Genomic DNA, 20,776 nt, shown 5'->3' with positions numbered 1-20,776 from the left:
AATAGTCCATGTTTCTAAAATAATTCGTTAGTTGTAAAAATGAGATTAGTTGAGCAACAATCTAAAATTTCTACACAAAATGCGGATTTTACAGGAAGGAAAACCCCCCCACATAGCCATTTATTACCCAATAGTATACAAGCCTTAATTGTGGGACCATCAAATTGTGGAAAGACTAATGTGATGCTTGGTTTGATAGAAAGTCCTAATGGATTAAAATTTCAAAATATTTACATTTATTCAAGGTCTCTTTATCAACCGAAATATGCCAATTTAAAAAAAATTATTTCCTCAGTAAAGGGTATGGAATTGTATACTTTCAGTAGTATGATATTAAGCCAAATTCAATAATGTTATTTGATGATGTGGCGTGCGATAAACAAAATAATATAAAAATCTATTTCAGTATGGGTCGAAATAAAAGTGTTGATTCATTTTACTTATGTCAAACATATACACGCATTCCAAAACATTTGATACGTGACAATGCTAATATGATCATCATGTTTAAACAAGATGAATTGAATTTAAAACATATATATAACGACCATGTCGGAAGTGACATAAGTATGGTTACGTTTAAAGAAATATGTCATGAATGTTGGAAGGAAAAATATGGGTTTTTAACAATATGCAAAGATGATGAAATTGACTCTGGAAGATATAGAAAATGTTTTGACATATTCATAAAACCATGGCCATATTTAAAATATCTAAATAAAAATGATTCCAATGTTTTTCAATGAATACAAATATTTTAAATATGTTGTTTATTGAACACTTAAAATTACTATCTAAATGTATAAAACAGTTTGTAAAATAGTTTTGACATGATTTTAAACTTATTTTGTTTTCTAAATTTATTATAGTAGAATTCAGATATTTCTGTAAAAATATTTTTTTTTCTTGTCCAACAACAAAAATGTATTTATAATTGTTTAATGGTGCAAGAACATCTTCGACATCGTTATAGTCAATATTGCCATCCATCCAATCAAGACCATTTACATATTTCTTACAATAAGTATTTGTTCTGCGTGCCTCCACTGTCAACTCTCTTATATTGAAAGGTGATCTAAAAAAGAAATTATTTGGAATGACAGATGCACCACACATATATGTTAGCTCCTTTATGAATATACATTTGTAATTTCCATGGCAGTACTGGAAGTCCACCAATGCAATATCCGTTCTATCAATTTCGTGCATTTTCTTGTTTGTGTAAAATTTGACTGTAGGATTTTCTATTTTAAATAACACATTTATTCAAAAATGCTTACTCATTTTCAACAAGAATTTTAAACATAAGTGACCACAATTGTATGTAGAATATTGTTCTCTTTTATAATTATATGCAACATTTGATCCTAAATATTTCAATATTTCTTTTGGAGGTTGTAGATTTCCGAAACTATCATAATATTCAATAATATTATTGTTTTTGTAATATGCCACCCAATGAGTACCATCTCCACTGTATACATCTAAATTTATAATTAGCAGTTTTATACGTTTTTTGAGGTGTGATCCACCCATTGCAATGGCTTCTATGGTTCTATTATGTCTGGTTTGCTCTTCCAGCTCTTTTTCCCTTCTTAGCATTTATAACAGCATTAGCAATTGCTGAGCTACCTGATGCTAATGCACCCAAAGCCTAAACCAGTTAGAATTGGTATAATTGGAAGAAAACCTCCTCGCTCCCAAGCCCTTTCCGCCAGTTCCAGATCAGCAATATGTCGTTGTTCACGGTCAACGTTTTCTGAATAAGCAATATCGTGTTCTTTACACACTGCATCGAATGGATTAACGCCTTTATCTCCTCTTTCCAATCGTTTTTTAAGTTTTGTTCCAGGTCCATAAAATTTATAACCAGGTAGATGTGTTCCACTGGTAAGGAGTTTATAAATTTATTTATAAGTCCTCTTTCTTTAACAGTTTTATTTCTAATAACTTTATTTTTGTTATAAACAAACATTTTATATCTTTTTTTACCTACACGAAAGAAAAATATTAAAAATAGAATAAATAGTCCGTGTCTATAAAATAATTCGATAGTTGTAAAAATGAGATTAGTTGAGCAACAATCTAAAATTTCTACACAAAATGCGGATTTTAGAGGAACCTTCACATTTATAACCTTCAATTCCCTAAACAAAATTTTGTGTAAATAAAAAACAAAATGCAAATTTAAAAAAAAATGTTTTTATTTAATTTTTATTAAGTCTTCAACATGATTCCAATGTTTTTCAATGAATACAAATATTTTAAATATGTTGTTTATTGAACACTTAAAATTACTATCTAAATGTATAAAACAGTTTGTAAAATAGTTTTGACATGATTTTAAACTTATTTTGTTTTCTAAATTTATTATAGTAGAATTCAGATATTTCTGCAAACATATTTTTTTTCTTGTCCAACAACAAAAATGTATTTATAATTGTTTACATCTTCGACATCGTTATAGTCAATATTGCCATCCATCCAATCAAGACCATTTACATATTTCTTACAATAAGTATTTGTTCTGCGTGCCTCCACTGTCAACTCTCTTATATTGAAAGGTGATCGAAAAAAGAAATTATTTGGAATGACAGATGCACCACATATATATGTTAGCTCCTTTATGAATATACTTTTGTAATTTCCATGGCAATACTGGAAATCCACCAATGCAATATCCGTTCTATCAATTTCGTGCATTTTCTTGTGTGTGTAAAATTTGACTGTAGGATTTTCTATTTTAAATAACACATTTATTCAAAAATGCTTACTCATTTTCAACAAGAATTTTAAACATAAGTGACCACAATTGTATGTAGAATATTGTTCTCTTTTATAATTATATGTAACATTTGATCCTAAATATTTCAATATTTCTTTTGGAGGTTGTAAATTTCCGAAACACTCATAATATTCAACAATATTATTGTGTTTGTAATATGCCACCCAATGAGTACCATCTCCACTGTATACATCTAAATTTACAATTCCACATTCTTTTGTATATGCTCGTTTTGGTAATCTATCGCGCATATACACACCTCTGAAGTTAGGTATATATTTTTACCCAAAGTCATATATATCAATGTTGGTGAGTGGAGCATTAGGTAGCAGTTTTATAAGTTTTTTGAGGTGTGATCCACCCATTGCAATGGCTTCTATGGTTCTATTATGTCTGGTTTGCTCTTCCAGCTCCTTGTCTCTATTCTTAGCATTTATAACAGCATTAGCAATTGCTGAGCTACCTGATGCTAATGCACCCAAAGCTCCTAAACCAGTTAGAATTGGTATAATTGGAAGAAAACCTCCAGTTTTTGGAACTCTTATTACTCTTGGTATAACCACCATAGACTTTTTTCCACGAAAATACTTTTGAATTTCTTTTTTTGCTATTTTTATGGCACGGTTAAGGTCATTTGGTTTTATACTTTTTAAGGTTGAGGTTACATTTCTAACAGCATTTTTAAAAATTGTTTGACCTTATATTTGTTTTGATTTGTTATTAGCCAATTCCAGACCAAGCCTTGTTTTAGCCTTCATTGTGTTAGTAACGAGATATGCACTAAGTTTCTCTCCAATACTACTATCTTTTGCTTTCACTCGCTCCCAAGCCCTTTCCGCCAGTTCACGATCAGCAATATGTCGTTGTTCAAGGTCAACGCTTTTTGAATAAGCAATATCGTGTTCTTTACACGCTGCATCCAATGGATTAACGCCTTTATCTCCTCTTTCCAATCGTTTTTTAAGTTTTGTTCCAGGTCCATAAAATTGATAACCAGGTAGATGTAAGGAGTTTATAAATTTATTTGTAAGTCCTCTTCCTTTAACAGTTTTATTTCTAATAACTTTATTTTTGTTATAAACAAACATTTTATATCTTTTTTTACCTAAACGAAAGAAAAATATTAAAAATAGAATAAATAGTCCATGTCTATAAAATAATTCGATAGTTGTAAAAATTAGATTAGTTGAGCAACAATCTAAAATTTCTACACAAAATCCGGATTTAACAGGAAGGAAAACCCCCGACATAGCCATTTATTACCCAATAGTATACGAGCCTTAATTGTGGAAAGACTAATGTGATGCTTGGTTTGATAGAAAGTCCAAATGGATTAAAATTTCAAAATATTTACATTTATTCAAGATCTCTTTATCAACCGAAATATGCCTATTTAAAAAAAACTTATATTAAGCCGAATTCCATAATGATATTTGATGATGTGGCTTGCGATAAACAAAATAATATAAAAATCTACTTCAGTATGGGTCGACATAAAAGTGTTGATTCATTTTACTTATGTCAAACATATACACGCATTCCAAAACATTTTATACGTGACAATGCTAATATGATCATCATGTTTAAACAAGATGAATTGAATTTAAAACAAATATATAACGACCATGTCGGAAGTGACATAAGTATGGTTACTTTTAAAGAGATATGTCATGAATGTTGAAAGGAAAAATATGGGTTTTTAACAATATGCAAAGACGATGAAATTGACTATGGAAGATATAGAAAATATTTTGACATATTCATAAAACCATAGCCATATTTAAAATATCTAAAAAAATGATTCCAATGTTCTTCAATGAATACAAATATTTTAAATGTGTTGTTTATTGAACACTTAAAATTACTATCTAAATGTATAAAACAGTTTGTAAAATAGTTTTGACATGATTTTAAACTTATTTTGTTTTCTAAATTTATTATAGTAGAATTCAGATATTTCTGTAAAAATATTTTTTTTGTCCAACAACAAAAATGTATTTATAATTGTTTAATGGTGCAAGAACATCTTCGACATCGTTATAGTCAATATTGCCATCCATCCAATCAAGACCATTTACATATTTCTTACAATAAGTATTTGTTCTGCGTGCCTCCACTGTCAACTCTCTTATATTGAAAGGTGATCGAAAAAAGAAATTATTTGGAATGACAGATGCACCATATATATATGTTAGCTCCTTTATGAATATACTTGTGTAATTTCCATGGCAATACTGGAAATCCACCAATGCAATATCCGTTCTATCAATTTCGTGCATTTTCTTGTGTGTGTAAAATTTGACTGTAGGATTTTCTATTTTAAATAACACATTTATTCAAAAATGCTTACTCATTTTCAACAAGAATTTTAAACATAAGTGACCACACTTGTATGTAGAATATTGTTCTCTTTTATAATTATATGTAACATTTGATCCTAAATATTTCAATATTTCTTTTGGAGGTTGTAGATTTCCGAAACTATCATAATATTCAATAATATTATTGTTTTTGTAATATGCCACCCAATGAGTACCATCTCCACTGTATACATCTAAATTTATAATTAGCAGTTTTATACGTTTTTTGAGGTGTGATCCACCCATTGCAATGGCTTCTATGGTTCTATTATGTCTGGTTTGCTCTTCCAGCCTCTTTTTTTCTCTTCTTAGCAATATCCGTTCTATCAATTTCGTGCATTTTCTTGTGTGTGTAAAATTTGACTGTAGGATTTTCTATTTTAAATAACACATTTATTCAAAAATGCTTACTCATTTTCAACAAGAATTTTAAACATAAGTGACCACACTTGTATGTAGAATATTGTTCTCTTTTATAATTATATGTAACATTTGATCCTAAATATTTCAATATTTCTTTTGGAGGTTGTAGATTTCCGAAACTATCATAATATTCAATAATATTATTGTTTTTGTAATATGCCACCCAATGAGTACCATCTCCACTGTATACATCTAAATTTATAATTAGCAGTTTTATACGTTTTTTGAGGTGTGATCCACCCATTGCAATGGCTTCTATGGTTCTATTATGTCTGGTTTGCTCTTCCAGCCTCTTTTTTTCTCTTCTTAGCAATATCCGTTCTATCAATTTCGTGCATTTTCTTGTGTGTGTAAAATTTGACTGTAGGATTTTCTATTTTAAATAACACATTTATTCAAAAATGCTTACTCATTTTCAACAAGAATTTTAAACATAAGTGACCACAATTGTATGTAGAATATTGTTCTCTTTTATAATTATATGTAACATTTGATCCTAAATATTTCAATATTTCTTTTGGAGGTTGTAGATTTCCGAAACTATCATAATATTCAATAATATTATTGTTTTTGTAATATGCCACCCAATGAGTACCATCTCCACTGTATACATCTAAATTTATAATTCCACATTCTTTTGTATATGCTCGTTTTGGTAATCTACTAATACTTTTTAAGGTTGAGGTTACATTTCTAACAGCATTTTTAAAAATTGTTTGACCTTATATTTGTTTTGATTTGTTATTAGCCAATCCCAGACCAAGCCTTGTTTTAGCCTTTATTGTGTTAGTAACGAGATATGCACTAAGTTTCTCTCCAATACTACTATCTTTTGCTTTCACTCGTTCCCAAGCCCTTTCCGCCAGTTCACGATCAGCAATATGTCGTTGTTCAAGGTCAACGTTTTTTGAATAAGCAATATCGTGTTCTTTACACGCTGCATCCAATGGATTAACGCATCTATCTCCTCTTTCCAATCCTTTTTTAAGTTTTGTTTCAGGTCCATAAAATTACTAACCAGGTAGATGTAGTTCCACTGGTAAGGAGTTTATAAATTTATTTATAAGTCCGCTTCTTTTAACAGTTTTAATTCTAATAACTTTATTTTTGTTATAAACAAACATTTTATATCTTTTTTTACCTAAACGAAAGAAAAATATTAAAAATAGAATAAATAGTCCATGTTTCTAAAATAATTCGTTTGTTGTAAAAATGAGATTAGTTGAGCAACAATCTAAAATTTCTACACAAAATGCGGATTTTACAGGAAGGAAAACCCCCCGACATAGCCATTTATTACCCAATATTATACGAGCCTTAATTGTGGGACTATCAAATTGTGGAAAGACTAATGTGATGCTTGGCTTGATAGAAAGTCCTAGGATTAAATTCTCAAAATATTTACATTTATTCAAGATCTCTTTATCAACCGAAATATGCCTATTTAAAAAAACGTATTTCCTCAGTAAAGGGTATGGAATTGTATACTTTCAGTAGTAATGAGGACCTGATGATATTAAGCCAAATTCCATAATGATATTTGATGATGTGGCTTGCTATAACCAAAATAATATAAAAATCTATTTCGGTATGGGTCGACATAAAATTGTTGATTCATTTTACTTATGTCAAACATATACACGCATTCTAAAACATTTGATACGTGACAATGCTAATATGATAGTCATGTTTAAACAAGATGAATTGAATTTAACCGAAATATGCCTATTTAAAAAAACGTATTTCCTCAGTAAAGGGTATGGAATTGTATACTTTCAGTAGTAATGAGGACCTGATGATATTAAGCCAAATTCCATAATGATATTTGATGATGTGGCTTGCGATAAACAAAATAATATAAAAATATATTTCAGTATGGGTCGACATAAAATTGTTGATTCATTTTACTTATGTCAAACATATACACGCATTCCAAAACATTTGATACGTGACAATGCTAATATGATCATCATGTTTAAACAAGATGAATTGAATTTAAAACATATATATAACGACCATGTCGGAAGTGACATGAGTATGGTTACTTTTAAAGAAATATGTCATGAATGTTGGAAGGAAAAATATGGGTTTTTAACAATATGCAAAGACGATGAAATTGACTCTGGAAGATATAGAAAATGTTTTGACATATTCATAAAACCATAGCCATATTTAAAATATCCCTATTATAAATTTGTGCTGTTAGTATAATTGCAACCATGGAAGAAGAAATGTTGAAACGTCTTGTTCACTCTAAAAATGTACTAAAGAGAAAGTTTCAGAGTATTAAAATGGGTGAGCAGGTCAAGACTGATGAATTAAAAAACAGATTTAAACCTATAACTGAACCAATAGAGAAACTAATAAAGCTATCAAGTGAAAAGACACCAAAAATAACTATTGCTAAGAAGGAATATATGAGTCCTTATAAAGAATCTATTACGGCGAGTACTCCCAATAAAAAGTATAAGAAAGATATAAACCTAGAGTCCAATATTTCCAAGGATGTTGAACATGAAACCGATTTCAGTCAAGACTACAGTAATGAGTCAAATGACGACACATTTTATTCTGAGAATAATGAAGAGGATGTCATCAATCTTTCCATCTTGAATAATAATAAAAAATTGGATACAGTATATGGACCGCATAAAGAAGCTAATGGAGAATGGAAATTTGGGGATAAACCATTGAAAATTAATGATCAAAAAATCACAATTGGAAATCAAATTTGGGCATTTACCCCTGGCCTGTTTGAACTACTCTTTTATAAAAAAAACCTTCAAACTATGACGCATCGGAATTAGATATATATATATATAAAAATTTTGTTGGATTCCAATGCACATAAAGTAAACTATAATGCCAATGAACGAATCAAGTCCAACAAAGGATATAAATATATTCACATTATTAAGAAGTTAATGAATGATACTCACAGTGGCAAAGGTTTAATGAGAGTAAAACAAGTTAAACCGAACTATATATACTGGGACGATCCTAATGAATTAGTAGAACGCTTAAAGCTGTTGATAGCATCACAACAAGCTGGCAACAACAATCATACGAATGAGATTGTTTCTATTATCGAAGAACTAAGAGAAGGAAACTTAATATACTAAGTAATTAAAAACTAAATAGATGACCGTTGATAAATTTGGACATCATTATAATCAAAAGTATAGCTCGTTAGCATTAAGGGGAAATGTTTCGAGAATACTTGGAATCAATATTGACAATGATAACAATCTTGACATACAAAATAAAAAAATTAAAAACGTGGCGCCACCATCGGAAGGAATGGATGCAGTCAACCAATCATATGTACATTCACAAAACAAACACTTACAAGAAATATTAAAGAAAGGTATAATTCAAGAATGCAGTACTATAAGAGAAGAAATATCACAGCTAAAGAAATCGCAAAACGAAATTTTTAAAATTTTATCTCAGTTTCCATTTAACTCACCAGCTACAATATACCATACTGAATAGAAACATGGAAAAACGAAAATTAGTAAACGAACTACATACTCAAGCACGGAAAAAATTCGTAAGACGAAGAGTTATTACAAAGGGTATCGATGATTTATGGCAAGCTGATTTAGTAGAAATGGGCAATTATTCCAAAGCTAACAAGGGGTATAAATTTATGCTTACAGTCATCGACACATTTTCGAAATATGCATGGGTTGAAGCTCTAAAATCCAAAAATGCTACTGATGTTTATAGAGCCTTCGATATAATTTTGAAAGCTGGAAGAATACCCAAGAATTTACAAACTGATAATGGAAAAGAATTTTTCAACAAGGAATTTTCCAAACTTATGCAAAAATATTCAATAAATCATTTCTCCACATACAGTGTATTGAAAGCGTCAATTGTTGAACGTTTCAATAGAACATTAAAAGGAATGATGTGGAAAGAGTTTAGCTATAATGGTAATTATAAATGGATTAATATTTATAAAGATTTAGTTGCGAAATACAATAAAAGACCACACCGTACTATACATATGGCACCTTCCCAAGTCAATTCCACAAATGAGAAAGCGTTACTTAAATCTGTATATAATCACATAAAAATTTTTAAAAAACCCAATCTGCGTGTTGGAGATTATGTACGTATAAGCAAATATAAACATCAATTCGAAAAGGGTTACACACCAAACTGGACAACAGAAATTTTTAAAATACGTTCAGTACGTATTACGAATCCTACAACATATTTACTAGAGGACTATGAAGGAAATCCAATACAAGGCTGTTTCTATAGGGAAGAACTTTTACCTACAAAATATCCCAATATATACTTGATAGAAAAAATTATAAAATCTAAGGCTGATAGAGTTTATGTTAAATGGTTGGGGTTTTCAAACAAGCATAATTCATGGATTGATAAGAATAATGTAATATAATTTAAGATAAATTTTTCTCAATAAAAATTATATAAAAATATGTATACCTTTGTGTTCTTATTTATTTTAAAAAAGAATCTCGCAATGTCAAGAACATTCACTTTAACCGGTAATAGTTCAATTTTACACTCAAATTATTCACCGCCTATAGAATTAGGGGATGTTGAATATGAGTGCAGTTTAATTGATTTTCAAACATACAACTCAATACCTAATGTGGATGATGATAATAATTTGTTTCATATTGGTGACAAAATAATAAAAATACCAATAGGATCGTATGAGCTACAAGACATCGCTGACTATTTAGAAACTGCTTATAAAAATATGTACATAAATAGAAATATTAACATTAAAGCCAACAATAACACATTACAAATAGAAATTGAATCATCTCATGACCCAATATTCTTTAATAAGGATAAATCTATTGCAAAACTCTTTGGATTCACTGAAAAAATTTTGGAGCCCAGACAAAAACATGTTTCCAACCTTCCAGTAAATATTTTAAAGGTCAATGTTTTACAAATACACTGCAACATTGTAACTGGATCGTTTATGAATAATTCACCTGCTCATATCTTACATGAATTTGCTTTAGATGTTCCTCCGGGCTATAAATTAGCTGAGAGACCATTTAATCTCATTTATTTGCCTGTAAACGTCAAAGAAATAAGTCGTCTTGAAGTACAGATATTAGATCAAGAAGGTCGCTTAGTAAATTTTCGAGGGGAGGAAATCACACTTCGAATTCATATAAGATCAAGACAAACATGATTATTTATAATAAATATAAATATAAACAAATATCAAAAAACATTCCACAACAAGTTGTTAAACCGACAAGACCTCCCATAACTAAAAAAATAAAGAATTTTTAAAACTACTTAAATTAAAAGTTAAGCCAAATGTCTGAAATTCTCAATATTAATGAGCGTCCATTCTCAGATGAGAATATTGTAAAGAGAGATTATCATAGCTATGTTCCCTATATTCAATCGTTTAAAAATAATGATGAAATTCGTATAAGTATACAAAATCAAGACCTATACGTTCTGCCATCCGAAAGCTATTTATATATTGAAGGCTATTTAAGAAAAGCAAATGGTGAAAATTCTTCAAATGCTAGACTAAGGAATAATTGTGTGGGATATATGTTTGATGAAATTCGATATGAATTGAATGGAATTGAAATCGATCGTACACGTTATCTAGGTGTAACTACGAAAGTTAAAAATTGGATTTCTCTAAGTGAATCTGAAAGTAAAGTTATGAGTAATGCTGGATGGGGTGTTGATGATGTGTCAACCAATTCCTTCAACTTTTGCATGCCACTGAACCGTTTGCTTGGATTTGCTGAAGACTTCAAAAAAGTAATTTGTAATAGCAAACATGATTTGATTCTTTTGCGGAGTGCCAATGATACAAATGTATGCTATTCTACAGACTCAAAAGAAGATATTCGTCTTACTATTACAAACATTGTGTGGAAAGTGCAACACATAAATTTGTCTGACTATAGAAAAATTAGTTTCTTGAAAACAATAAAGGATGGAAAAACATTACCAATAGCATTTCGTAGCTGGGACTGCTACTTTAATCCAACATTTGTTGGTGGAAGACAACACAGCTGGAATGTTAAATTATCGGCAAATCATGAAAGACCACGATATGTGGCATTTGTATTTGAAAAAGATCACAAATTGATGCATTGTGATCTTCAAAACATCAAAGTACATTTGAATTCAGAAACGTATCCCTATGATGATTTAAATCTAAAGTATGGAGAAAATCGCTATGCAGTACTTTACGATATGTATACCAAGTTTCAAGAAACATACTATATGAGAGAACCACATCCACTTCTTTCCTACAAAGGCTTTAAAGACAATCCAATTGCTGTCATTGATATAAGTAATCAAAACGAAGTCGTGAAGAATGGACCAATTGATTTGAAGATCCAATTTGAAACCAGTACACCAATTCCCCCAAATACTTTAGCATATTGTCTGATTATCCATGATCGTCTGGTGGAATACATACCTTTGACTGGAATTGTTCGAAAAGTAGTATAAGATATTTATACTTACATATTATATTAAACATTAAATTTATTTAAATGAAATAAAACACATTTCTTTACAATGAAATAATTTACACTTTGTTTATTATTTATATATATATATATATATATATATGTATATAGATACATATATTTTTATATATTGTTATTTACAATGGGAACTTATAAATATACATTCAATTCATCAATGTCAATATTACATGGAATATCTAAATCTGTTTCCATTGGAATGGAAAAATCAAAGTTTAAACTATTTAAATAATCTTCGTCGATATTTAAATACCTATCTAGCTCATCATCATTTATATCACTACTAGATAAATCTATATCCAATGGTCTTGAAAAGTCAAGGTTAATGTTACTTACATATTCATTTTCAATATTTCTATGCCCCCATGCATAAGTATTTACTTTATCGTCTTTGATTTTTCTTTTTGTATCTTTACAATTTAAAACTATCTTAAGCATTTTATTTGTATACAATTTGGTGCATCTTAGACCTAAAATTAATCATGACATCTGTAGTTATTTTTTCATTTAGTAAACATTCTTTATAATCATTTATTGTATATTTTGCAATTACACACTTTTTAACGCCCTTTGCTTTCTTTACTTCTTCGCCATCTTCAACCTGGAAGGAATACATTTTAGGTCCTAATCCAACAAACGTGGTCATAATTCTTCCACAGTTCTCATCCTTCATCATACCAATTATTTTCTTATTTTTTCTGGGGATTTTATATATATTGTCATCTGGATAATCGGATGTATCAAACTGCAAGTCAATGTCAGATTTTATGTCTTCGTATACATCATCCGTTTCAATATCTAAAATAAATGAGTCCGTGTCTGTATAACAAAGAGTTGCACGATTGCCAAATTTTTTTTTAATATATCCATAAAAGAAATCATACATTCTATATTTAGCAAGTTCTAAAATACAAAAACCTAAATAAATAGGTTTATTGTATGTCACGTTTGTTTTGTTCATTTGGATTGCCCATAATTCATCATCAAATTGTGATGCACTATGAAAGTTTGGTTTTGATATCAATTTTTGAGCACCAATTCTACGTCTATCTTTATATTCCCAATGATTGACTAGTTTAATGTTCTTCCTTTTATCCACGTTTTCCATTGTTTTCCCAAAAACAGAATTGTTATATAGTTTATATAAGTCTTTAAGAAATGAATTAGATGCCTTTTGTCGTTCGGCTGTATTTTTATCTATATATGGTGCTAACCATGGAGATTGACGAAACGAAATTACAAAATGAACTTTTGTTAATTTTAGCCCATTTTCTAAACATTGTTTTAAATTCATATAATGTATTGCATAGTTTTTCTTTGGACTAAAATCAGCAATAAGCTTCTCATATTTTGAATCCCCAACCTTTTTATTTTCTGCACAAAAGGGTAAATCATTGTGTAGATCATGCAATTCTTCCGGATACTCAAGGTCTACTACATATATGTATCCAATGGTAGAATTATGAATGAATTTAAGAATTTCCTCAACATCTGTTATCGCCTCCTCAGGTTGCAACCATTTAAAATCTCCTTCTGGAAGATACTGCTTCATTCCCCAACCATACAAATTATTGGCATCCAAATATAATAAATAATGTGATGGCAAATTTGGATTGTAGTCTTTCATGTACTTGTTATTTGCTTTTGCAAATCTTTTGGTACATTGAACTAGACCACCCCTGATACCTTTTTTAATAACATTGAACATGTTCAAATCTCTTAGAAGATCAAGTGTTATTTTCGTAAAACGTAACATTGCAACATCTGTTTCAAATATAACTCCATATAGTCTTTTAATGACAGATCAAACGTTTACACACTTTTGCAGGAATTTCATAATCACCAAAAGTACATCTGTTTATATAAAGTGCATGTCTTCAAATATAACTCCATATAGTCTTTTAATGATTGACAGTTAAACGTCTCCCACACACGTTTTGCATGTTCATAATCACCAAAAGTACAACTGGAATTATTATAACTGATTTCAGATCTACATCTTCCAAATTATTGGCTAACGTTTCCAAACTTGCCGCCATAAATTTGAAGGAATCTAAAAACCTATATTCAAATTCCATACCATTATCCATATCAACAATATGTGATAATGAAATATATAATTCTTTATTTTGTGGAATTATATTAGTTTTCTTACAAGGGACATATTTAATTAGTTCTTTTATAAAAATATGGCAATCGTATCCAGAAAAATTGTGAATAAAATGGGTATAAATGTTAGAATAGTATAGTTTATATTGCACTCGTTGTGTGCAGCTCCCCTATGCTGACCAGTTATGTGACAATGATCACGAACCCTATCACTATCCAAATCCTCATCACAAATAAGACAATCTACTGCAGTGGTAAAGTCTACATTTTGAGATGGCGTTAAAGGTGTCATTGGCTTATTGTTACTTAAATATTTTTTATGAATATCCCTACACTTATTATCCAACATTTTAAAAATTTTTTCTACTGCATCCTTACCAGTATATATATATATATATATATATATATTACAATACATCATTCTTATAAATCCATGAATTATGTTGATTTGTGAATCCCAGCCATTTAACGAAAATTTTATTGCCCTTAGATTTTAAAATTTTCTCTACTAAGTATATTTTTGAATTTTTGTAGGCAAAAGTTCTTCCCTATAGAAACATCCCTTTATTGGATTCCCTTCAAAATCTTCTAGATAATATGTTACAGGGTTTGTTATTCTTATAGTTCTAATTTTAAATATTTCAGTTGCCCAGTTTGGAGTATACCCCTTATCAAACTGATGTTTATATTTACTGATGCGTACATAATCACCCACATGAAGGTTAGGTTCCTTAAATATTTTTATATTATTATACACAGAGGAGAGCAATGCTTTCTCATTTGAAGAATTTACTTGTATAGGAGACATTTGTATTGTCCCATGTAGGGTTTTATTGTATTTATTTATTAAATTTTTATAAACATTGTTCCATTTATAATTTCCTTTATAACTAAACTCCTTCCACATCATCCCCTTTAACGTTCTATTGAAACGTTCAACAAATGATGATTTCAATACACTGTATGTAGAGCAATGATTTATTCTATTTTTCTGCATTACTTTACTAAATATTATGTTGCAAAATTCTTTTCCGTCATCAGTTTGTAAATTTTTGGGAATTCTTCCAGTTTTTAAAATTTTTTCGAAAGCTGTACAAACATCTACAGCATTTTTAGATTTAAGTTCTTCATCCCAGGCATATTTAAAAAACGTATCAATAACTGTAAGCATAAATCGGTAACCCCTATTTACTTTGGAATAATTCCCCATTTCAACTATATCAGCTTCCCATAAATCACCAATCCCTTTCATAATCACCCTTCGACGTTTAAATTTTTTTCTTGCTTGAGTTTCCATTTTCCTATTCAGTGTGATATACAAAAGCTGGTGAGTTGAATGGATGCTGGGATAAAACTTTATAAACTTCGCTCAGCGATTGTTTCAATTGCGCTATTTCTTCTCTTATATTATCACATTCTTGAAATACATTTTTCATTAATATTTCTTGAAGGTTTTTGTTTTGCGAATGTACGTATGCTTAGTTGACCGCATCTGTTCCTTCCGCTGAGGGAGCCAAGTTCTTAAGTTTTTATTTTGTATGTCCAGATTGTTATCTTCATCAACATTGATTCCCAATATTCTCGAAACATTTCCCTTTAGTGTAACCGAGCTGTACTTTGAATTATAGTGGTGTCCAAACTTATCAACTGTCATCGATTAAGTCTTTTCATGTAGTAGTAGTTTCCTAATATATTATATGTCCTTCTCTCAGTTCCTCAATAATAGATACAATTTTGTTACTATGATTATTGTTTCCTGCTTGTTGCGATGCTAACAAAAGCTTTAACCGTTCTACCATTTCATTTGGATCATCCCAGTATATGTAGTTTGGTTTACAAAGATTAACGTTCATTAAGCCATTAACGCTGTGAGTATCCTCCATTAACCTTTTAATAATTCGTTTATATTTATAACCTCTGTTGGATTTAATTCGTTCACTGCCATTGTAGTTTATTTTATGGGCATTGGAATCCGGCAAATTTTTTTTTGTATATTTATAGTTCTGATAAGTCGTAGTTTGCAGGTTTTTGATAAAATAGAAGTTCGAACAATCCAGGCGTATATGCCCAATTTTTATTCCCTATAATAATTTTTTCATCATTGGCTTTTAATGTTTTATCTCCAAATTTCCATTTACCATCTACATCTTTATGTGGTCCATATACTGTATCCAATTTTTTAGTTTTATTCAATAGAGAAACATCAACGGTACCCTCATCATTCACGTCGGAATAAAATGTATCATCTTTTGACTCATTGTAGCTATTAGAATCTCTAAGAAATTTTTTTGTGTGCATCATTTTTTATTGGGCGTACTCGCAATAATAGAATTATTATATGGATCTATATTTTCGTTTTGAGGAAACATTAATTTGGGTGTATTTTCTTTCAACTGTAAAAGTTTGTGTATTGGCTCTGTTACTGGTTTAAATGTATTTTGCAGCTCATTCGATTTAACTTGCTCTACCCTTTTTATGCTCTGAAACTTTCTCTTTAAGACATTTCGGGACTGAACAAGTCGTTTCAACATTTCTCCCATGGTTAATATTATACTAAGAGAGGTAATTACAACAGAGATATTTTAAATAATATTACTAGTATTAAGGCTGTATAAATATATGAAAGCCTTTTCTATATCTTCCAGAGTCAATTTCATCATCTTTGCTAATAGTTAGAAATCCATATTTGACTTTCCAGCATTCGAGACATATGTCTTTGAATGTTTCAAAACTCATATCACTTCCAACATGATCATTGTATATGTGTCTTTAATTCAAATCATCTTGCTTGAATAAAATAATCATATTTAATTACCTCGTAGCAAATGTTTTGGAATTCGTGTATATGTTTGACAGAGGTAAAATGAATCAACATTCTTGTGACGGCCCATACTGAAGTAAATTTTAATATTATTTTGTTTATCACAAGCTACATCATCGAATATCATAATCGAATTTGGTTTTATGACTTCTGGTTGTACAACATCTTCATTATTACTAAATGTATACAATCCCATGCCTTTTATGGACGAAATGAGTTTCTTGAGATAATCATATTTGGGTTGATGTAATGATTTTGAATATATATAAACGTTTTGGAATTTTAAACCATTGGGGGTTTCTATTAGACTAAGCATAACATTGGTCTTTCCACAATTTGACGGACCCACTATTAAGGCTCGGATTGTATTAGCCAACAAAGCACTGTGTCTGGGGGTTTTCTTTTGTATAAAATCCACATTTTGCACTGAAATTTTAATTTGTTGTCCAACTAATCGCATTTCACAACTAACTCATATTTTCTAACCATTAACTATTTATTTATTTGCCTTTATTTTTGTCATAGTGTAAGAGATAAAAGGTATAAAATTATTGTTTATAACAACAATAATTTTATTAGAAAGAAGTCTGTTAAAGGAAGAGGACTTGTAAATAAGTTAATAAATTCTTTACCGGTGGAACTTCATCTCCCTGGTTATCAGTTTTGTGGACCTGGTACAAAACTTAAATCCCGCTTGAAGAAGGGTGATAAAGGTATTAATCCATTGGATGCTGCGTGTAAAGTACACGATATTGCCAATGCAAAAACAGAAGACATTGAACAACGACATATTGCAGATCGTGAACTGACTGAAAGAGCGTGGGAACGTGTGAAAGCTAAAGATAGTAGTATTGGAGAAAAACTGAACGCATATTTTGTAACGAACGCAATGAAAGCTAAAACTAAGTTTGGAATGGGTTTGAATAATAATAATAATTCATAACATATATCAGGGCAGCAAATTTTTAAAAATGCTGTTAAAAATGCTACATCAACTCTTAAAGCTGCTTAACCAACAGATATTGATGCTGCTATACATATGGCAAAGAAAGAAATTCAAAAGACGTTCCGAGGAAAGAAGTCTAAGGTGGTTATACCCCGAGTAATAAGGGTTCCCAAAACCGGAGGATTTCTCCCACTTATACCGATTCTGACTGGGTTAGGAGCATTGGGAACGTTAGCATCGGGTAGTTCAGCAATTGCTAATGCAGTAATGAATGCTAAAAAAGCAAAACAATCATTGGATGAGCAAACTAGACACAATAAAACCATAGAAGCCATTGCGATGGGTAAAGGTCTCTATTTGAAACCTTATAAAAAGGAATATGACATTTTTGTAGATGACAATTCAAAAAACTAATAATACAGCTACCTAAAATTTTTTATTGAAAAAAAACGTAATTTAGGATATGGAATTCTTCAGTCCATTTAACATCTCCACGAAGATGGATGAACTTGACAGATCGGATATTGGATTACTGGATTTCCAATTTTGTCATGGGAACCACAAACATATATTTATGAAGGAGCTAGCATACATGGGTGGAGTTTCTATAGTTCCAAACCATTTTTGGTTTCGTCCACCTTTTAATATAAGAGAACTTAGTAGTAGTAAGACATATGTTCTGCCCCAAATTGCTTTATGCTAATTGCCCTACGCAAATTGATTTATGTTAATTGCTTTATACAAATGACGTAATAGGTCTGTATTGATGACTCATCCTTCTCTTTTCCTCTTGGTGTGTTGTGTGATCATATTGTGTTCTCTCTCTTTCCCTCTTATTGTTTTATGCCGTCCGTCTGTTCAATATTTTCTTTCGTCTTTCCCTAATGTGGTGCATTTATAATTGATTTATTCTAATTGCTTTACGCAAATGACGTAATTGCCGTCCGTCTGTTCAATATTTTCTTTCGTCTTTGCCCAATGTGGTCCATTTGTATGACCTTGATGACCTTGAAAGTTTACTGGTCCCCGAAATCAATAGCGCGTGTGTCCCATATTTGTTCTTTCCCCCCTTTGTTCCGTATATTTCCCGTAAGCTTATGTGTGTTTCCCCCTTTCCCTATCCACTTGTTTTCTTTTTTGTCTTGTCCAATGTGGTCCATTCGTATGACCTTGATGACCCTGAATCAATACCGCTTGTGTCCCATATTTGTTCTTCCCCCCTTTCTTCCGTATTTTTCGGTAAGCTTATATGTGTCCCCCCTCCTTCCCTATTCACTTGTTTTCGTGATGCAGTGTCGCAGTGCGGCCACCGCTCTTGCCTACATTTATCCCCCTTCTCTACCCACTTGTTTTTTCTTGGTTGCACAATATTGTGAAATACATGAAGCAGTGTCTCATATGATTGTCTATTGGAACAAGACTCAGTCCGATCATGGGTGTCTTATCAGAAAGAATTTGTTAGAATTTACAAGATGCAATGTCTGTCCATTAAGCCAATTTGAATCTTAAGTCTCTTATCAGCAAGTGTTTGTTGCTATGATTGGAGAGGCGCCCATCGGTCTATAGATTCTACCAAGACCATATGTCTGTCCCACCATTGATTATCTGTCATATTATTATTTTTTTTTCTAATATTTGGTGTATCTCTAAATCAATTGTTTCCATGGTTTAAATTTTACATAGTTACCCACATTTAGTTAGTACATTACTTCTTCTTCTTGAGAAAGCAACCTTCGCGGTATCAATATCTTACGGTATCAATATCCTGCGATATCAATATCTTACAGCATCAATATCTTGCGGTATATCTTACGGTATCAATATCTTGCGATATCAATATCTTACAGCATCAATATCTTGCGGTATCATTATCTTACGGTATCAATATCTTGCGATATCAATATCTTACAGCATCAATATCTTGCGGTATCAATATCTCGCAATATCGTGAAAAATTTATTATTGTGAAAAAATTACTATTGTGAAAAACTTAATATTGTGAAAAGCTTTTTATTGTGATTTGTTTGCGTAAAATTTATAACTCAAAATGGCAAAATTCGTATGCAATTTCTGCTCAAAAGAATTTAATTTTAGTTCAGCCCTAACACGGCATATGAAAATTCATAAAATTTGCCAAATTTGTAGTAGAATGTTTTTACATTCTCAAGCATTAAAAATGCACTATAATGTAAATCACCCGGAGTATTTACAAGGACAACAGGAAAGAGAATATGAGCGACAACAACAATTACCTCAACAACAAGGGATCTGGCAACCTGTTACGGATTATCCGCATTCATCATTATGATACCAACAACAAGAACAACATCAAGGATACATGCAACAAAATAATGTGCAACAACGGCAACAACATACACCTCAGCAATATGAGCAGCAACAACAATTACATCCACCACAAGGGATATGGCAACCTGCTATGGAGTATCCACATCCATCGTCATGGTATCAACAACAACATACAGCTCAGCAACATCAAGTATACATGCAACAAAATAATGTGGATATGGCAACCTGCTATGGAGTATCCACATCCATCGTCATGGTATCAACAACAACATACAGCTCAGCAACATCAAGTATACATGCAACAAAATAATGTGGAACAGCAACAACATACATCTCAACAACTAAATGATGTACAACAACATACACCTCAGCAGTATAAAGGATATTTGCAGCAATATACACCACATCAAATAAATCAACATGTTCCTTCAGGAGGAGAGCAGCAAGAAGTAACTGAAATTATACGAATACTGTAAAGTCAACGTATTAACCAAA

At 30.7% G+C, this 20,776-nt stretch overlaps 1 protein-coding gene across 1 annotated transcript; it reads left to right on the top strand.

Annotated features, from left to right (window-relative positions):
* Positions 1–10,893: 10,893 nt before the first annotated feature.
* LOC133329648 (uncharacterized) lies at positions 10,894–17,971 on the top strand. The gene is made up of 2 exons (XM_061538125.1): positions 10,894–12,051; positions 17,690–17,971. Exons 1-2 carry the CDS (start codon positions 10,894–10,896, stop codon positions 17,969–17,971), a joined length of 1,440 nt encoding a protein of 479 aa, XP_061394109.1.
* The last annotated feature ends 2,805 nt before the right edge of the window (positions 17,972–20,776 follow it).

Source organism: Musca vetustissima, unplaced genomic scaffold, assembly GCF_032173495.1.
Source record: "Musca vetustissima isolate MV318-11 ecotype Yass unplaced genomic scaffold, APGP_CSIRO_Mvet_v1 utg64300, whole genome shotgun sequence".
In the NCBI taxonomy this organism is placed as follows: Eukaryota; Metazoa; Arthropoda; class Insecta; order Diptera; family Muscidae; genus Musca; species Musca vetustissima.
The sequence above is the reverse complement of the archived record's forward strand: the minus strand, read 5'-3'. Positions and strand labels throughout refer to the sequence as shown.

What these genes read in the sequence shown, in the direction of transcription:
- LOC133329648 (XM_061538125.1), top strand. Translation starts at nt 10,894, where the DNA reads ATGTCTGAAATTCTCAATATTAATGAGCGTCCATTCTCAGATGAGAAT. An exon ending in TGACTGGAATTGTTCGAAAA is followed by an intron (nt 12,052 to 17,689) that starts GTAGTATAAGAT and finishes CCTGGTTATCAG; the next exon opens with TTTTGTGGACCTGGTACAAA.